The 19,061-nt window shown below is 47.2% G+C and overlaps 1 protein-coding gene across 1 annotated transcript in view; it reads left to right on the forward strand.

Moving 5' to 3' along the window:
* Nucleotides 1-19,061, forward strand: part of LOC124002267 — a 37,908-nt gene that overhangs the window by 7,512 nt on the left and 11,335 nt on the right. The window contains exons 2-5 of the mRNA XM_046309642.1: nucleotides 8,280-8,500; nucleotides 10,404-10,502; nucleotides 14,076-14,180; nucleotides 14,476-14,655. Coding sequence (XP_046165598.1) covers nucleotides 8,280-8,500; nucleotides 10,404-10,502; nucleotides 14,076-14,180; nucleotides 14,476-14,655 — 605 coding nt within the window. The remainder of the gene's footprint in view (nucleotides 1-8,279; nucleotides 8,501-10,403; nucleotides 10,503-14,075; nucleotides 14,181-14,475; nucleotides 14,656-19,061) is intronic.

The following is a 19,061-nucleotide window of genomic DNA, read 5'->3' on the forward strand; positions in this document are numbered from 1 at the left end:
CCTCCTCTACACTATAACCACTAGGCTACCTGCCTCCTCTAACCACTAGGCTACCTGCCTCCTCTACACTCTAACCACTAGGCTACCTGCCTCCTCTACACTCTAACCACTAGGCTACCTGCCTCCTCTACACTCTAACCACTAGGCTACCTACCTCCTCTACACTCTAACCACTAGGCTACCTGCCTCCTCTACACTCTAACCACTAGGCTACCTGCCTCCTCTACACTCTAACCACTAGGCTACCTGCCTCCTCTACACTCTAATCACTCGGCTACCTGCCTCCTCTACACTCTAACCACTAGGCTACCTGCCTCCTCTACACTCTAACCACTAGGTTCTAACCACTAGGCTACCTGCCTCCTCTACACTCTAACCACTAGGCTACCTGCCTCCTCTACACTCTAACCACTAGGTTACCTGCCTCCTCTACACTCTAACCACTAGGCTACCTGCCTCCTCTACACTCTAATCACTCGGCTACCTGCCTCCTCTACACTCTAACCACTAGGCTACCTGCCTCCTCTAACCACTAGGCTACCTGCCTCCTCTACACTCTAACCACTAGGCTACCTGCCTCCTCTAACCACTAGGCTACCTGCCTCCTCTACACTCTAATCACTCGGCTACCTGCCTCCTCTACACTCTAATCACTAGGCTACCTGCCTCCTCTAACCACTAGGTTACCTGCCTCCTCTAACCACTAGGTTACCTGCCTCCTCTAACCACTAGGCTACCTGCCTCCTCTACACTCTAACCACTAGGCTACCTGCCTCCTCTACACTCTAATCACTAGGCTACCTGCCTCCTCTACACTCTAACCACTAGGCTACCCTCCCTCCTCTACACTCTAATCACTAGGCTACCTGCCTCCTCTAACCACTAGGTTACCTGCCTCCTCTAACCACTAGGCTACCTGCCTCCTCTAACCACTAGGCTACCTGCCTCCTCTACACTCTAACCACTAGGTTACCTGCCTCCTCTACACTCTAACCAGTAGGCTACCCTGCCTCCTCTACACTCTAACCACTAGGTTACCCTCCCTCCTCTACGCTTACCTGCCTCCTCTACACTCTAACCACTAGGTTACCTGCCTCCTCTACACTCTAACCACTAGGTTACCTGCCTCCTCTACACTCTAACCACTAGGTTACCTGCCTCCTCTACACTCTAACCACTAGGCTACCCTGCCGCCTCTACACTCTAACCACTAGGCTACCTGCCTCCTCTACACTCTAACCACTAGGCTACCCTGCCGCCTCTACACTCTAACCACTAGGTTACCTGCCTCCTCTACACTCTAACCACTAGGCTACCCTGCCTCCTCTACACTCTAACCACTAGGTTACCTGCCTCCTCTACACTCTAACCACTAGGTTACCTGCCTCCTCTAACCACTAGGCTACCTGCCTCCTCTACACTCTAACCACTAGGCTACCTGCCTCCTCTAACCACTAGGCTACCCTGCCCCCTCTACACTCTAACCACTAGGCTACCCTGCCCCCTCTACACTCTAACCACTAGGCTACCTGCCTCCTCTACACTCTAATCACTAGGCTACCCTACTACCTCTACACTCTAACCACTAGGCTACCTGCCTCCTCTACACTCTAACCACTAGGCTACCCTGCCCCCTCTACACTCTAACCACTAGGCTACCTGCCTCCTCTACACTCTAACCACTAGGCTACCTGCCTCTCTACACTCTAATCACTAGGCTACCCTGCCCCCTCTACACTCTAACCACTAGGTTACCTGCCTCCTCTACACTCTAACCACTAGGCTACCCTGCCGCCTCTACACTCTAACCACTAGGCTACCTGCCTCCTCTACACTATAACCACTAGGCTACCTGCCTCCTCTACACTCTAACCACTAGGCTACCTGCCTCCTCTACACTCTAACCACTAGGCTACCTGCCGCCCCTACACTCTAACCACTAGGTTACCTGCCTCCTCTAACCACTAGGTTACCTGCCTCCTCTAACCACTAGGCTACCTGCCTCCTCTACACTCTAATCACTAGGCTACCCTGCCCCCTCTACACTCTAACCACTAGGTTACCTGCCTCCTCTACACTCTAACCACTAGGCTACCCTGCCGCCTCTACACTCTAACCACTAGGCTACCTGCCTCCTCTACACTCTAACCACTAGGCTACCTGCCTCCTCTACACTATAACCACTAGGCTACCTGCCTCCTCTAACCACTAGGCTACCTGCCTCCTCTACACTCTAACCACTAGGCTACCTGCCTCCTCTACACTCTAACCACTAGGCTACCTGCCTCCTCTACACTCTAACCACTAGGCTACCTACCTCCTCTACACTCTAACCACTAGGCTACCTGCCTCCTCTACACTCTAACCACTAGGCTACCTGCCTCCTCTACACTCTAACCACTAGGCTACCTGCCTCCTCTACACTCTAATCACTCGGCTACCTGCCTCCTCTACACTCTAACCACTAGGCTACCTGCCTCCTCTACACTCTAACCACTAGGTTCTAACCACTAGGCTACCTGCCTCCTCTACACTCTAACCACTAGGCTACCTGCCTCCTCTACACTCTAACCACTAGGTTACCTGCCTCCTCTACACTCTAACCACTAGGCTACCTGCCTCCTCTACACTCTAATCACTCGGCTACCTGCCTCCTCTACACTCTAACCACTAGGCTACCTGCCTCCTCTAACCACTAGGCTACCTGCCTCCTCTACACTCTAACCACTAGGCTACCTGCCTCCTCTAACCACTAGGCTACCTGCCTCCTCTACACTCTAATCACTCGGCTACCTGCCTCCTCTACACTCTAATCACTAGGCTACCTGCCTCCTCTAACCACTAGGTTACCTGCCTCCTCTAACCACTAGGTTACCTGCCTCCTCTAACCACTAGGCTACCTGCCTCCTCTACACTCTAACCACTAGGCTACCTGCCTCCTCTACACTCTAATCACTAGGCTACCTGCCTCCTCTACACTCTAACCACTAGGCTACCCTCCCTCCTCTACACTCTAATCACTAGGCTACCTGCCTCCTCTAACCACTAGGTTACCTGCCTCCTCTAACCACTAGGCTACCTGCCTCCTCTAACCACTAGGCTACCTGCCTCCTCTACACTCTAACCACTAGGCTACCTGCCTCCTCTACACTCTAACCACTAGGTTACCTGCCTCCTCTACACTCTAACCACTAGGCTACCTGCCTCCTCTACACTATAACCACTAGGCTACCTGCCTCCTCTAACCACTAGGCTACCTGCCTCCTCTACACTCTAACCACTAGGCTACCTGCCTCCTCTACACTCTAACCACTAGGCTACCTGCCTCCTCTACACTCTAACCACTAGGCTACCTACCTCCTCTACACTCTAACCACTAGGCTACCTGCCTCCTCTACACTCTAACCACTAGGCTACCTGCCTCCTCTACACTCTAACCACTAGGCTACCTGCCTCCTCTACACTCTAATCACTCGGCTACCTGCCTCCTCTACACTCTAACCACTAGGCTACCTGCCTCCTCTACACTCTAACCACTAGGTTCTAACCACTAGGCTACCTGCCTCCTCTACACTCTAACCACTAGGCTACCTGCCTCCTCTACACTCTAACCACTAGGTTACCTGCCTCCTCTACACTCTAACCACTAGGCTACCTGCCTCCTCTACACTCTAATCACTCGGCTACCTGCCTCCTCTACACTCTAACCACTAGGCTACCTGCCTCCTCTAACCACTAGGCTACCTGCCTCCTCTACACTCTAACCACTAGGCTACCTGCCTCCTCTAACCACTAGGCTACCTGCCTCCTCTACACTCTAATCACTCGGCTACCTGCCTCCTCTACACTCTAATCACTAGGCTACCTGCCTCCTCTAACCACTAGGTTACCTGCCTCCTCTAACCACTAGGTTACCTGCCTCCTCTAACCACTAGGCTACCTGCCTCCTCTACACTCTAACCACTAGGCTACCTGCCTCCTCTACACTCTAATCACTAGGCTACCTGCCTCCTCTACACTCTAACCACTAGGCTACCCTCCCTCCTCTACACTCTAATCACTAGGCTACCTGCCTCCTCTAACCACTAGGTTACCTGCCTCCTCTAACCACTAGGCTACCTGCCTCCTCTAACCACTAGGCTACCTGCCTCCTCTACACTCTAACCACTAGGTTACCTGCCTCCTCTACACTCTAACCAGTAGGCTACCCTGCCTCCTCTACACTCTAACCACTAGGTTACCCTCCCTCCTCTACGCTTACCTGCCTCTCCTCTACACTCTAACCACTAGGTTACCTGCCTCCTCTACACTCTAACCACTAGGTTACCTGCCTCCTCTACACTCTAACCACTAGGTTACCTGCCTCCTCTACACTCTAACCACTAGGCTACCCTGCCGCCTCTACACTCTAACCACTAGGCTACCTGCCTCCTCTACACTCTAACCACTAGGCTACCCTGCCGCCTCTACCTCTAACCACTAGGTTACCTGCCTCCTCTACACTCTAACCACTAGGCTACCCTGCCTCCTCTACACTCTAACCACTAGGTTACCTGCCTCCTCTACACTCTAACCACTAGGTTACCTGCCTCCTCTAACCACTAGGCTACCTGCCTCCTCTACACTCTAACCACTAGGCTACCTGCCTCCTCTAACCACTAGGCTACCCTGCCCCCTCTACACTCTAACCACTAGGCTACCCTGCCCCCTCTACACTCTAACCACTAGGCTACCTGCCTCCTCTACACTCTAATCACTAGGCTACCCTACTACCTCTACACTCTAACCACTAGGCTACCTGCCTCCTCTACACTCTAACCACTAGGCTACCCTGCCCCCTCTACACTCTAACCACTAGGCTACCTGCCTCCTCTACACTCTAACCACTAGGCTACCTGCCTCCTCTACACTCTAATCACTAGGCTACCCTGCCCCCTCTACACTCTAACCACTAGGTTACCTGCCTCCTCTACACTCTAACCACTAGGCTACCCTGCCGCCTCTACACTCTAACCACTAGGCTACCTGCCTCCTCTACACTATAACCACTAGGCTACCTGCCTCCTCTACACTCTAACCACTAGGCTACCTGCCTCCTCTACACTCTAACCACTAGGCTACCTGCCGCCCCTACACTCTAACCACTAGGTTACCTGCCTCCTCTAACCACTAGGTTACCTGCCTCCTCTAACCACTAGGCTACCTGCCTCCTCTACACTCTAATCACTAGGCTACCCTGCCCCCTCTACACTCTAACCACTAGGTTACCTGCCTCCTCTACACTCTAACCACTAGGCTACCCTGCCGCCTCTACACTCTAACCACTAGGCTACCTGCCTCCTCTACACTCTAACCACTAGGCTACCTGCCTCCTCTACACTATAACCACTAGGCTACCTGCCTCCTCTAACCACTAGGCTACCTGCCTCCTCTACACTCTAACCACTAGGCTACCTGCCTCCTCTACACTCTAACCACTAGGCTACCTGCCTCCTCTACACTCTAACCACTAGGCTACCTACCTCCTCTACACTCTAACCACTAGGCTACCTGCCTCCTCTACACTCTAACCACTAGGCTACCTGCCTCCTCTACACTCTAACCACTAGGCTACCTGCCTCCTCTACCTCTAATCACTCGGCTACCTGCCTCCTCTACACTCTAACCACTAGGCTACCTGCCTCCTCTACACTCTAACCACTAGGTTCTAACCACTAGGCTACCTGCCTCCTCTACACTCTAACCACTAGGCTACCTGCCTCCTCTACACTCTAACCACTAGGTTACCTGCCTCCTCTACACTCTAACCACTAGGCTACCTGCCTCCTCTACACTCTAATCACTCGGCTACCTGCCTCCTCTACACTCTAACCACTAGGCTACCTGCCTCCTCTAACCACTAGGCTACCTGCCTCCTCTACACTCTAACCACTAGGCTACCTGCCTCCTCTAACCACTAGGCTACCTGCCTCCTCTACACTCTAATCACTCGGCTACCTGCCTCCTCTACACTCTAATCACTAGGCTACCTGCCTCCTCTAACCACTAGGTTACCTGCCTCCTCTAACCACTAGGTTACCTGCCTCCTCTAACCACTAGGCTACCTGCCTCCTCTACACTCTAACCACTAGGCTACCTGCCTCCTCTACACTCTAATCACTAGGCTACCTGCCTCCTCTACACTCTAACCACTAGGCTACCCTCCCTCCTCTACACTCTAATCACTAGGCTACCTGCCTCCTCTAACCACTAGGTTACCTGCCTCCTCTAACCACTAGGCTACCTGCCTCCTCTAACCACTAGGCTACCTGCCTCCTCTACACTCTAACCACTAGGTTACCTGCCTCCTCTACACTCTAACCAGTAGGCTACCCTGCCTCCTCTACACTCTAACCACTAGGTTACCCTCCCTCCTCTACGCTTACCTGCCTCCTCTACACTCTAACCACTAGGTTACCTGCCTCCTCTACACTCTAACCACTAGGTTACCTGCCTCCTCTACACTCTAACCACTAGGTTACCTGCCTCCTCTACACTCTAACCACTAGGCTACCCTGCCGCCTCTACACTCTAACCACTAGGCTACCTGCCTCCTCTACACTCTAACCACTAGGCTACCCTGCCGCCTCTACACTCTAACCACTAGGTTACCTGCCTCCTCTACACTCTAACCACTAGGCTACCCTGCCTCCTCTACACTCTAACCACTAGGTTACCTGCCTCCTCTACACTCTAACCACTAGGTTACCTGCCTCCTCTAACCACTAGGCTACCTGCCTCCTCTACACTCTAACCACTAGGCTACCTGCCTCCTCTAACCACTAGGCTACCCTGCCCCCTCTACACTCTAACCACTAGGCTACCCTGCCCCCTCTACACTCTAACCACTAGGCTACCTGCCTCCTCTACACTCTAATCACTAGGCTACCCTACTACCTCTACACTCTAACCACTAGGCTACCTGCCTCCTCTACACTCTAACCACTAGGCTACCCTGCCCCCTCTACACTCTAACCACTAGGCTACCTGCCTCCTCTACACTCTAACCACTAGGCTACCTGCCTCCTCTACACTCTAATCACTAGGCTACCCTGCCCCCTCTACACTCTAACCACTAGGTTACCTGCCTCCTCTACACTCTAACCACTAGGCTACCCTGCCGCCTCTACACTCTAACCACTAGGCTACCTGCCTCCTCTACACTATAACCACTAGGCTACCTGCCTCCTCTACACTCTAACCACTAGGCTACCTGCCTCCTCTACACTCTAACCACTAGGCTACCTGCCGCCCCTACACTCTAACCACTAGGTTACCTGCCTCCTCTAACCACTAGGTTACCTGCCTCCTCTAACCACTAGGTTACCTGCCTCCTCTAACCACTAGGCTACCTGCCTCCTCTAACCACTAGGCTACCTGCCGCCTCTACACTCTAACCACTAGGTTACCTGCCTCCTCTACACTCTAACCACTAGGCTACCTGCCTCCTCTACACTCTAACCACTAGGCTACCTGCCTCCCCTACACTCTAACCACTAGGCTACCTGCCTCCTCTACACTCTAACCACTAGACTACCTGCCTCCTCTACACTCTAACCACTAGGCTACCCTGCCACCTCTACACTCTAACCACTAGGCTACCTGCCTCCTCTAACCACTAGGCTACCTGCCTCCTCTACACTCTAACCACTAGGTTACCTGCCTCCTCTACACTCTAACCACTAGGTTACCTGCCTCCTCTACACTCTAACCACTAGGCTACCTGCCTCCTCTACACTCTAACCACTAGGCTACCCTGCCTCCTCTACACTCTAACCACTAGGCTACCCTGCCTCCTCTACACTCTAACCACTAGGCTACCCTGCCTCCTCTACACTCTAACCACTAGGCTACCTACCTCCTCTACACTCTAACCACTAGGCTACCCTGCCGCCTCTACACTCTAACTACTAGGCTACCTGCCTCCTCTACACTCTAACCACTAGGCTACCTGCCTCCTCTACACTCTAACCACTAGGCTACCCTGCCGTCCTCCGTCCTCCTAAACGTAACAGACTCTTGTCCTCCCCCTGTCCTCTGTCCTCTGTCCTCCTAAACGTAACAGACTCTTGTCCTCCCCCTGTCCTCTGTCCTCTGTCCTCCTAAACGTAACAGACTCTTGTCCTCCCTCTGTCCTCTGTCCTCTGTCCTCTGTCCTCCTAAACGTAACAGACTCTTGTCCTCCCCCTGTCCTCTGTCCTCCGTCCTCCTAAACGTAACAGACTCTTTTCCTCCCCCAGGGAAGTGTTGAAGACGTACAACGCGGCGATGGACTGGATCACCTTGGCTGTGATCGTCTGGAACTTCGGGGTGGTAGGGATGATCTGTATCCACTGGAAGGGGCCTCTCCGTCTGCAGCAGGCCTACCTCATCATGATCTCTGCTCTCATGGCTCTGGTCTTCATCAAGTACCTTCCTGAGTGGACGGCCTGGCTCATCCTGGCCGTTATATCTGTCTATGGTGAGACTTCCGGCTTGAGTCTTTGGCTCGTATACAGGTCTCTCACTGTGAGACTGTAGCCACGTTCCCAATTATCTCTCCTTCTGTCCAAAGTGTACACTTGTTCACTTCGCTTCTTTGACTCGAAAGGAAAAGACTGGTCTAAGAAACATGGTGGAAACTCCCTCTAGCCCATGCCTCTACCGATACAATAGTTTTAGACATGTGGAATGTAGTGAATGAGTGTACACTTCAGGACAAAGGAGATAGGGACACAACCCCTCCTCCATGTTTCTCTTTGTGAAGATGACCTATCTCTCTAGTTGCTCCATTTATTTTTCTCTATCGATCTCAAGTCCTCTTCAGACGAGATTTCCTGACCGTTGTTGTTGTTGAAAGGAAGGATCTGACTGGTCGACAAACAGGAAACACCCATCTGAGACAGGAAGTAGGCGGGAGGGGGGGGGGGTAGAGAACGTCATGACAGCTGAGGTTAAGACATTCTTAATTTAGACAACCTTGGATAGGACCAGATTTCCTCTTAAAGCTGCCCCTTCCCGAAGCGTTCTCCCAAATGGCCCCCTATTCCCTATCTAGTGCACTACTTCTGACCAGGCACCATAGAGGTCTGGTCTAAAGTAGTGCACTATATAGAGAATAGGCCCTGGTCTAAAGTAGTGCTCTATATAGGGAATAGGGTTCTGGTCTAAAGTAGTGTACTATATAGGAATAGGGCTCTGGTCTAAAGTAGTGCACTATATAGGGAATAGGGATCTGGTCTAAAGTAGTGCACTATATAGGGAATAGGGGGCCATAGGGCTCTGGTCTAAAGTAGTGCACTATATAGGGAATAGGGGGGCCAGTTGGGACACAACCACTGTCGGAGAATAACGGCCACGACAGAATAGTGGTCATTGTAGATTTATTTAACCTAAAAGTGTTTAGCTTGAGGTAGAACAGTGGTCGGTTTAGGTTTGGTTTGGTGGGGGTAACAGTGGTCGGTTTAGGTTTGTTGGGGGTAACAGTGGTAGGGCTTAGGTTTAGTTTATTGGGGGTAACAGTGGTCGGTTTACGTTTGTTGGGGGTAACAGTGGTCTGTTTTGGGTTGGTGGGGGTAAGTAACAGTGGTCGGTTTATGTTTGTTGGGGGTAAAGGTGGTCTATGTTGGTTTGGTGGGGGTAACAGTGCTGGTGGTCAGAGTTTTCACCTACCCAGCCTCAGAAATGTCTTTTAAATCAGATAAAATATTTTTTACTTGGTCTCGGTCCCAAAGAGCCTTGTGTTTTGGGTCCAACACTACTTGTCCTGATTCCATCTGTGTTCTCCCTTTCGTTGGTGTTGATAAAGAGTTTACACCCAGTCTCAGACATTCCTCAACTCGGATGAAATATTTCTACTGGGACTCTCTCTCTCAAAGCACCCTCTGTTCTGTCTCCAACACTATTCTGTCCTGACTCAAAGCTCTGCGTCATATTCATTAGGCACCAAATGGAAGAAAGCTTCTCCTTGTTTCAGTGTGTTATCTGAACTGTACAATAACAAATGCCTGTTTACATTTTCTGTTACAAAACATTTTGCCACGAGGTGCCCTAATGAATGCAACCCCTGTTTCTCCTCCATAGATCTGAAAATAGAGGTGCCTAATGAATACGACCCCTGTTTCTCCCTCCATAGATCTGCTAGAGGTGCCCTAATGAATACGACCCCTGTTTCTCCCTCCATAGATCTGCTAGAGGTGCCCTAATGAATACGACCCCTGTTTCTCCCTCCATAGATCTGCTAGAGGTGCCCTAATGAATACGACCCCTGTTTCTCCCTCCATAGATCTGCTAGAGGTGCCCTAATGAATACGACCCCTGTTTCTCCCTCCATAGATCTGCTAGGGGTGCCCTAATGAATACGACCCCTGTTTCTCCCTCCATAGATCTGCTAGCAGTGCTCTGCCCCAAAGGTCCTCTACGTATCCTCGTGGAGACAGCCCAGGAGAGGAACGAACCCATCTTCCCTGCTCTCATCTACTCCTGTAAGACGCACGTCACACCTCGTACATCAACACCTGTAACCTGTATTACATATACACCGAGTGGACAAAACATTAGGAACACCTGGTGTTTCCATGGCGTAGACTGACCAGGTGAAACCTATGATTGTGTCAGTTTGGCTCGATGTCCTTTGGGTGGAGGGCCGTTCTTGATACACATAGGAAACGGTTGTGTGGAAAAATCCAGCAGCGTTGCAGTTCTTGACTCAAACTGGTGCGCCTGGCACCTACTACCATACCCCTGTTCAAAGGCACTTATATATTTTTTTCTTGCCTATTCACCCTCTGAATTGCACACGATCCATGAGTCGATGTTCGAGCCCCCCGCAGAAACTTTATTAGCATCGTAAAGAAATCCCTGTCAGTTTAATGTCGCCCTACCTACATCTGCGGTGAAATGTGATTTTCGGGATCTCACAAACGGTTTGGCCTTCATACTATTATGGAAAGGTCACCCTCACAAGCACGATGGTGTTCTCCCTTTTGACCTACGACCCCCCACAAAAGCGTCACAAGACTCGTCTGAAGTTTGTACAGCCTCTTCTGCCACCTTCTGTCTGTACAGTGGGGCAAAAAAGTATTTAGTCAGCCACCAATTGTGCAAGTTCTCCCACTTAAAAAGATGAGAGAGGCCTGTAATTGTCATCATAGGTACACTTCAACTGACAGACAAAATGAGGAAGAAAAACCAGAAAATCACATTGTAGGATTTTAATGAATTTATTCGCAAATTATGGTGGAAAATAAGTATTTGGTCACCTACAAAAGTTTATCTCAATACTGTGTTATATACCCTTTCTTGGCAATGACAGAGGTCAAACGTTTTCTGTAAGTCTTCACAAGGTTTTCACACACTGTTGCTGGGATTTTGGCCCATTCCTCCATGCAGATCTCCTCTAGAGCAGTGATGTTTTGGGGCTGTTGCTGGGCAACACTGACTTTTGTACAGCCTCTTCTGCCACCTTCTGTCTCTAGCAACCGAACAATTTGGCCTCCACTCTAACATGACCCCTCTGTGGAAAGGTGAGACCCTCACTAAAACGTACGTGTGAGTAGTTTTGCTCTAGGACGGCTCACGAGTCGTCTGAAGATCCCCAACCGGTTCCAGTTTAAAAACATTTATGGAGTACACTATATATACAAAAGTATGTGGACACCCCTTCAAATGAGCTAATTCTGCTATTTTGGCCACACCCGTTACTGACTGGGGTTAGAAAATCGAGCACACAGCCATGCAATCTCCATGGACAAACATTGGCAGTAGAATGGCCCTTACTGAAGAGTTCAGTGACTTTCAACGTGGCACCGTCATAGGATGTCACCTTTCCAACAAGTTAGTTTGTCAAATTTCTGCCCTGCAAGAGCTGCCCCGGTCAACTGTAAGTGATGTTATTGTGAAGTGGAAACGTCTAGGAGCAACAACGGCTCAGTCGAGAAGTGGTAGACCACACAAGCTCACAGAACGGGACCGCTGAAGCGCGTAGCGCATAAATATTGTCTGTCCTCGGTTGCAACACTCACTACTGAGTTACAAACTGCCTCTGGAAGCAATAACTTAGTCGGGAGCTTCATGAAATGGTTTTCCATGGCCGAGCAGCCGCACACAAGCCTCAGATCACCATGCGCAATGCCGGCTGGAGTGGTGTAAAGCTATGGTATTATGGTATTATGATATGGTATTATAGTATTATGATATGGTATTATAGTATTATGATATGGTATTATAGTATTATGATATGGTATTATAGTATTATGATATGGTATTATAGTATTATGATATGGTATTATAGGATTATGATATGGTATTATAGGATTATGATATGGTATTATGATATGGTATTATGGTATTATGATATGGTATTATAGTATTATGATATGGTATTATAGTATTATGATATGGTATTATAGTATTATGATATGGTATTATAGTACTATGATATGGTATTATAGGATTATGATATGGTATTATAGGATTATGATATGGTATTATAGTATTATGATATGGTATTATAGTATTATGATAATGTATTATAGTACTATGATATGGTACTATGATATGGTATTATGATATGGTATTATGATATGGTATTATGATATGGTATTATGATATGGTATTATGATATAGTATTATGGTATGATATGGTATTATGATATGGTGTCATGGTATTATGATAAGGTACTATGATAAGGTACTATGATATGGTATTATGATATGGTACTATGATATGGTACTATGATATGGTATTATGGTATGGTATTATGATATGGTATTATGGTATGGTACTATGATATGGTATTATGGTATGGTATTATGATATGGTATTATGATATGGTACTATGATATGGTACTATGATATGGTATTATGGTATTATATGGTACTATGATATGGTATTATGATATGGTATCATGGTATTATGATAAGGTACTATGATAAGGTACTATGATAAGGTACTATGATATGGTATTATGATATGGTACTATGATATGGTACTATGATATGGTATTATGGTATGGTATTATGATATGGTATTATGGTATGGTATTATGATATGGTATTATGGTATGGTATTATGATATGGTATTATGATATGGTACTATGATATGGTACTATGATATGGTATTATGGTATGGTATTATGATATGGTATTATGGTATGGTATTATGATATGGTATTATGATATGGTATTATGGTATGGTATTATGATATGGTATTATGGTATGGTATTATGATATGGTGCTATGATATGGTATTATGGTATTATGATATGGTATTATGATATGGTATTATGATATGGTATTATAGTATTATGATATGGTATTATGATATGGTATTATGATATGTTGATGGATATGGTATTATGATATGGTATTATGATATGGTATTATGATATGTTGATGGATATGGTATTATGATATGGTACTATGATATGGTACTATGATATGGTATTATGGTATTATGATATGGTATTATGATATGGTATTATGGTACTATGATATGGTATTATGATATGTTGATGGATATGGTATTATTATATGGTATTATGATATGGTATTATGGTATTATGATATGGTATTATGGTATTATGATATGGTATTATGATATGGTATTATGGTACTATGATATGGTATTATGTTATGGTATTATGGTATTATGATATGGTACTATGATATGGTATTATAGTATTATGATATGGTATTATGATATGGTATTATGATATGGTATTATGGTATTACGATATGGTACTATGATATGGTATTATGATATGGTATTATGGTATGGTATTATGGTATGGTATTATGATATGGTATTATGATATGGTATTATGATATGGTATTATGATATGTTGATTGATATGTCATTGATTGGAAACTCATGTGTTGCCTGTTAGTATTATCTATGCTATATGTTTTCACTAGCTAGCACATGCTTTCAGACAGGCAGTGAATTTGGTATACAGTTAAGATGTTGTTGTTGTTGCTTGCCTTAAACATGAATGCCCATAGCTGCCGAGTAATGTAATGTCTACTGTACCATCCTGTCCCTCCCTCCCCAGCGACCATGGTGTGGCTGGTCAACATGGCAGACACTGGCCTCGGACACAGACCAATGACCAGGAAGAACTCAACAGAGGCCCCCATCACTCAGGTCGAGAGTCAATGTGAGTCTGTAGTGTCTGGTCGTTTCAATTCCTCTCTACCTTCTCCGTTAGCCTCCTTTAGGCCCTGGCCTCGCTTGCACCCCAAAATGATGATTATTTTCTACCCTCCCATCAGCAGCTCCTCCATCTCTAGGCCACAATTGAACACCAAAACATGCCTCTTTTTATGGCATCTCCAGTGGTTTTTAAAGAACATCTGAATTCTTCTCTCCCGCCCCTGCAGCAGCCCTATCTAGCCCTGGGCTCACCGCCCCCTCATGTATAATACTTTGACCTCTCCATGCTCACCCCCCAGCCCTGGCTCTAGGCCCGGCCCCTCTCAGCCCCCCGGAGGATGATGGAGGGTTCACCCCTAACTGGATGGGGCATCAGGAGCATCAGCTGGGACCCCTTCAGTCCACAGACGAGACCCGTCGGGAGATTCAACAGCTCCCCTCTGCCAGACCACCCGTAATGGACGATGATGACGAGGAGAGTGAGTACAGACCTGAACAGTAATAAAAAAATACAAATGTATTTGTCACGTTTTCGTTAAAACACTCCCCGTGCCGTTTTCGTTAAAACAATTCCCGTGCCGTGTCGTTAAAACAATTCCCGTGCCGTTTCGTTAAAACAATCCCCGTGCCGTTTCGTTAAAACAATTCCCGTGCCATTTCCTTAAAACAATCCCCGTGCCGTTTCGTTAAAACAATCGCCATGTCGTTTCCTAATCAGGGCGCACGGCCGTTACCAACGCTCGTTTAATGTGAGCGGTCCAGAGACACAATCTGAGGACTACCGATCCCATCTTTGAGCAGTCCGATGTCCTGATATTTAAAAAAAATATATATAATTAATTAATTAATTAAAATGACCGGCACAAAATCTGCGATGCTGTTGAAGTGTGAGATGTGCAACGACAAGCTTTGAGAACGGTCATCAGCAGTAGCCAATGAGAGCTCGCCAGAGAAGAAGCCAGCGTCATGACAACGTTGTTTCACATCGCCCGGAACGTGTGGACTCTCCAGCAGGAGCCATGACGTCTACTAGTATGTGTTTCTACTTGCCTTTTTTTTTTACCAAAGTGTAAAAATCTTTACAGCTCTGAAGTTCACCAGTCCTTTAATAACTCAACCTACATGTTATTCAATTCAACATGTTGGGGAAAAATGTCAACTGTATGGCAAGCGTGAGTGAACATTTTTAGGAGGCAGCTTTGAGTTACAGTCTGTTCTAATTAATTACACCATATCAGAATATTGGTAGTGTGTGCCAGATCGTAGAGAGTCAAAGACTGTTGTTTTAAATGTGAGGCTCAGCTAAGTTAGGATTTTAATAGCGGTGTAGTGTACACCCCGGCATAACAACAAAATGCTTACTTACGCCCTTCCCAACATTATAGAGAAGAAAAAAACATAATTTTCTATAACACAAGGAATAAATACACCTATGAGTAATGATAACTGAGTCAATATACAGGGGGTACCAGTACTGAGTCAATATACAGGGGTACCAGTACTGAGTCAATATGCAGGGGGTACCAGTACTGAGTCAATATACAGGGGGTACCAGTACTGAGTCAATGTGCAGGGGGTACCAGTACTGGAGGAGGGGGGGGGCACTCGTACCTCCATTTCCTGTAGTCCACAAGCAACTTTGTCTTGCTGATGTTGAAGGAGAGGTTGTTGTCCTGGCACTACACTTCCAAGTCACTGACCTCCTCCCTCATCGTCGTCTGTGATCAAGCCAACCACCGTCGTGTCGTCAACAAACTTAATGGTGTGTTTTGGAGTCGTGCTTGACCACTCGGTCGTGGGTGAACAGGGAGTACAGGAGGGGACTAAGCACGCACCCCTGAGGGTCCCCCGTGTTGACGATCAGCGTGGTGAATGTTTTGTTGCCTTCCCTCACCACCTGGGGGCAGCCCGTTAAAGTCCAGGATCCATTTGCAGAGGGAGGTGTTCACAGGGTCCTTAGCTTAGTGACGAGCTGGGAGGGCACTGTGGTGTTGAACGCTGAGCTGTAGCCAATCAACAGCATTCTCACATACAGTACCTTCAGAAAGTATTCATACCCCTAGACTTTATATTTTTGTATTGTAGTTTTTTTTGTCAACGATCTACACAAAATACTCATATCAAAGTGGAAGAAAAATTATAACCTTTTTGTAAAGAAATATATATGAAAAATAAAACACTATCTTGATTACATAGGTATTCAAGCCTCTTAGGCAATACTTGTTAGAATCACCTTAGGCAGTGTTTACAGCTGTAAGCCTTTCTGGGTGAGTCTCTAAGAGAGATTACAGCTCTGAGCCTTTCTGGGTGAGTCTCTAAGAGAGATTACAGCTGTGAGCCTTTCTGGGTGAGTCTCTAAGAGCTGTGAGTCTTTCTGGGTGAGTCTCTAAGAGCTGTGAGTCTTTCTGGGTGAGTCTCTAAGAGAGATTACAGCTGTGAGCCTTTCTGGGTGAGTCTCTAAGAGAGATTACAGCTCTGAGTCTTTCTGGGTGAGTCTCTAAGAGAGATTACAGCTGTGAGCCTTTCTGGGTGAGTCTCTAAGAGAGATTACAGCTGTGAGTCTTTCTGGGTGAGTCTCTAAGAGAGATTACAGCTGTGAGTCTTTCTGGGTGAGTCTCTAAGAGAGATTACAGCTGTGAGTCTTTCTGGGTGAGTCTCTAAGAGAGATTACAGCTCTGAGTCTTTCTGGGTGAGTCTCTAAGAGAGATTACAGCTGTGAGTCTTTCTGGGTGAGTCTCTAAGAGAGATTACAGCTGTGAGTCTTTCTGGGTGTGTCTCTAAGAGAGATTACAGCTGTGAGTCTTTCTGGGTGAGTCTCTAAGAGAGATTACAGCTGTGAGTCTTTCTGGGTGAGTCTCTAAGGGAGATTACAGCTGTGAGCCTTTCTGGGTGAGTCTCTAAGAGAGATTACAGCTGTGAGTCTTTCTGGGTGAGTCTCTAAGAGAGATTACAGCTGTGAGTCTTTCTGGGTGAGTCTCTAAGAGAGATTACAGCTGTGAGTCTTTCTGGGTGAGTCTCTAAAAGAGATTACAGCTGTGAGTATTTCTGGGTGAGTCTCTAAGAGAGATTACAGCTGTGAGTCTTTCTGGGTGAGTCTCTAAGAGAGATTACAGCTGTGAGTCTTTCTGGGTGAGCCTCTTAGAGAGATTACAGCTGTGAGTCTTTCTGGGTGAGCCTCTAAGAGAGATTACAGCTGTGAGCCTTTCTGGGTGAGTCTCTAAGAGAGATTACAGCTGTGAGTCTTTCTGGGTGAGTCTCTAAGAGAGATTACAGCTGTGAGTCTTTCTGGGTGAGTCTCTAAGAGAGATTACAGCTGTGAGTCTTTCTGGGTGAGTCTCTAAGGGAGATTACAGCTGTGAGCCTTTCTGGGTGAGTCTCTAAGAGAGATTACAGCTGTGAGTCTTTCTGGGTGAGTCTCTAAGAGAGATTACAGCTGTGAGTCTTTCTGGGTGAGTCTCTAAGAGAGATTACAGCTGTGAGTCTTTCTGGGTGAGTCTCTAAGAGAGATTACAGCTGTGAGTATTTCTGGGTGAGTCTCTAAGAGAGATTACAGCTGTGAGTCTTTCTGGGTGAGTCTCTAAGAGAGATTACAGCTGTGAGTCTTTCTGGGTGAGCCTCTTAGAGAGATTACAGCTGTGAGTCTTTCTGGGTGAGCCTCTAAGAGAGATTACAGCTGTGAGTCTTTCTGGGTGAGTCTCTAAGAGAGATTACAGCTGTGAGTCTTTCTGGGTGAGTCTCTAAGAGAGATTACAGCTGTGAGTCTTTCTGGGTGAGTCTCTAAGAGAGATTACAGCTGTGAGTCTTTCTGGGTGAGTCTCTAAGAGAGATTACAGCTGTGAGTCTTTCTGGGTGAGTCTCTAAGAGAGATTACAGCTGTGAGTCTTTCTGGGTGAGTCTCTAAGAGAGATTACAGCTCTGAGTCTTTCTGGGTGAGTCTCTAAGAGAGATTACAGCTGTGAGTCTTTCTAGGTGAGTCTCTAAAAGAGATTACAGCTGTGAGTATTTCTGGGTGAGTCTCTAAGAGAGATTACAGCTGTGAGTCTTTCTGGGTGAGTCTCTAAGAGAGATTACAGCTGTGAGTCTCTAAAAGAGATTACAGCTGTGAGCCTTTCTGGGTGAGTCTCTAAAATAGATTACAGCTGTGAGCCTTTCTGGGTGAGTCTCTAAGAGAGATTACAGCTGTGAGTCTTTCTGGGTGAGTCTCTAAGAGAGATTACAGCTGTGAGTCTTTCTGGGTGAGTCTCTAAGAGAGATTACAGCTGTGAGTCTCTAAAAGAGATTACAGCTGTGAGCCTTTCTGGGTGAGTCTCTAAAATAGATTACAGCTGTGAGCCTTTCTGGGTGAGTCTCTAAGAGAGATTACAGCTGTGAGTCTTTCTGGGTGAGTCTCTAAGAGAGATTACAGCTGTGAGTCTTTCTGGGTGAGTCTCTAAGAGAGATTACAGCTGTGAGTCTTTCTGGGTGAGTCTCTAAGAGAGATTACAGCTGTGAGTCTTTCTGGGAGAGTCTCTAAGAGAGATTACAGCTGTGAGTCTTTCTGGGTGAGTCTCTAAAAGAGATTACAGCTGTGAGTCTTTCTGGGTGAATCTCTAAGATAGATTACAGCTGTGAGTCTTTCTGGGTGAGTCTCTAAGAGAGATTACAGCTGTGAGTCTTTCTGGGTGAGTCTCTAAGAGAGATTACAGCTGTGAGTCTTTCTGGGTGAGTCTCTAAGAGAGATTACAGCTGTGAGTCTTTCTGGGTGAGTCTCTGAGATTACAGCTGTGAGTCTTTCTGGGTGAGTCTCTAAGAGAGATTACAGCTGTGAGTCTTTCTGGGTGAGTCTCTAAGAGAGATTACAGCTGTGAGTCTTTCTGGGTGAGTCTCTAAGAGAGATTACAGCTGT

The sequence above is a fragment of the Oncorhynchus gorbuscha genome, linkage group LG17 (assembly GCF_021184085.1).
Source record: "Oncorhynchus gorbuscha isolate QuinsamMale2020 ecotype Even-year linkage group LG17, OgorEven_v1.0, whole genome shotgun sequence".
Lineage (NCBI taxonomy): Eukaryota > Metazoa > Chordata > Actinopteri > Salmoniformes > Salmonidae > Oncorhynchus > Oncorhynchus gorbuscha.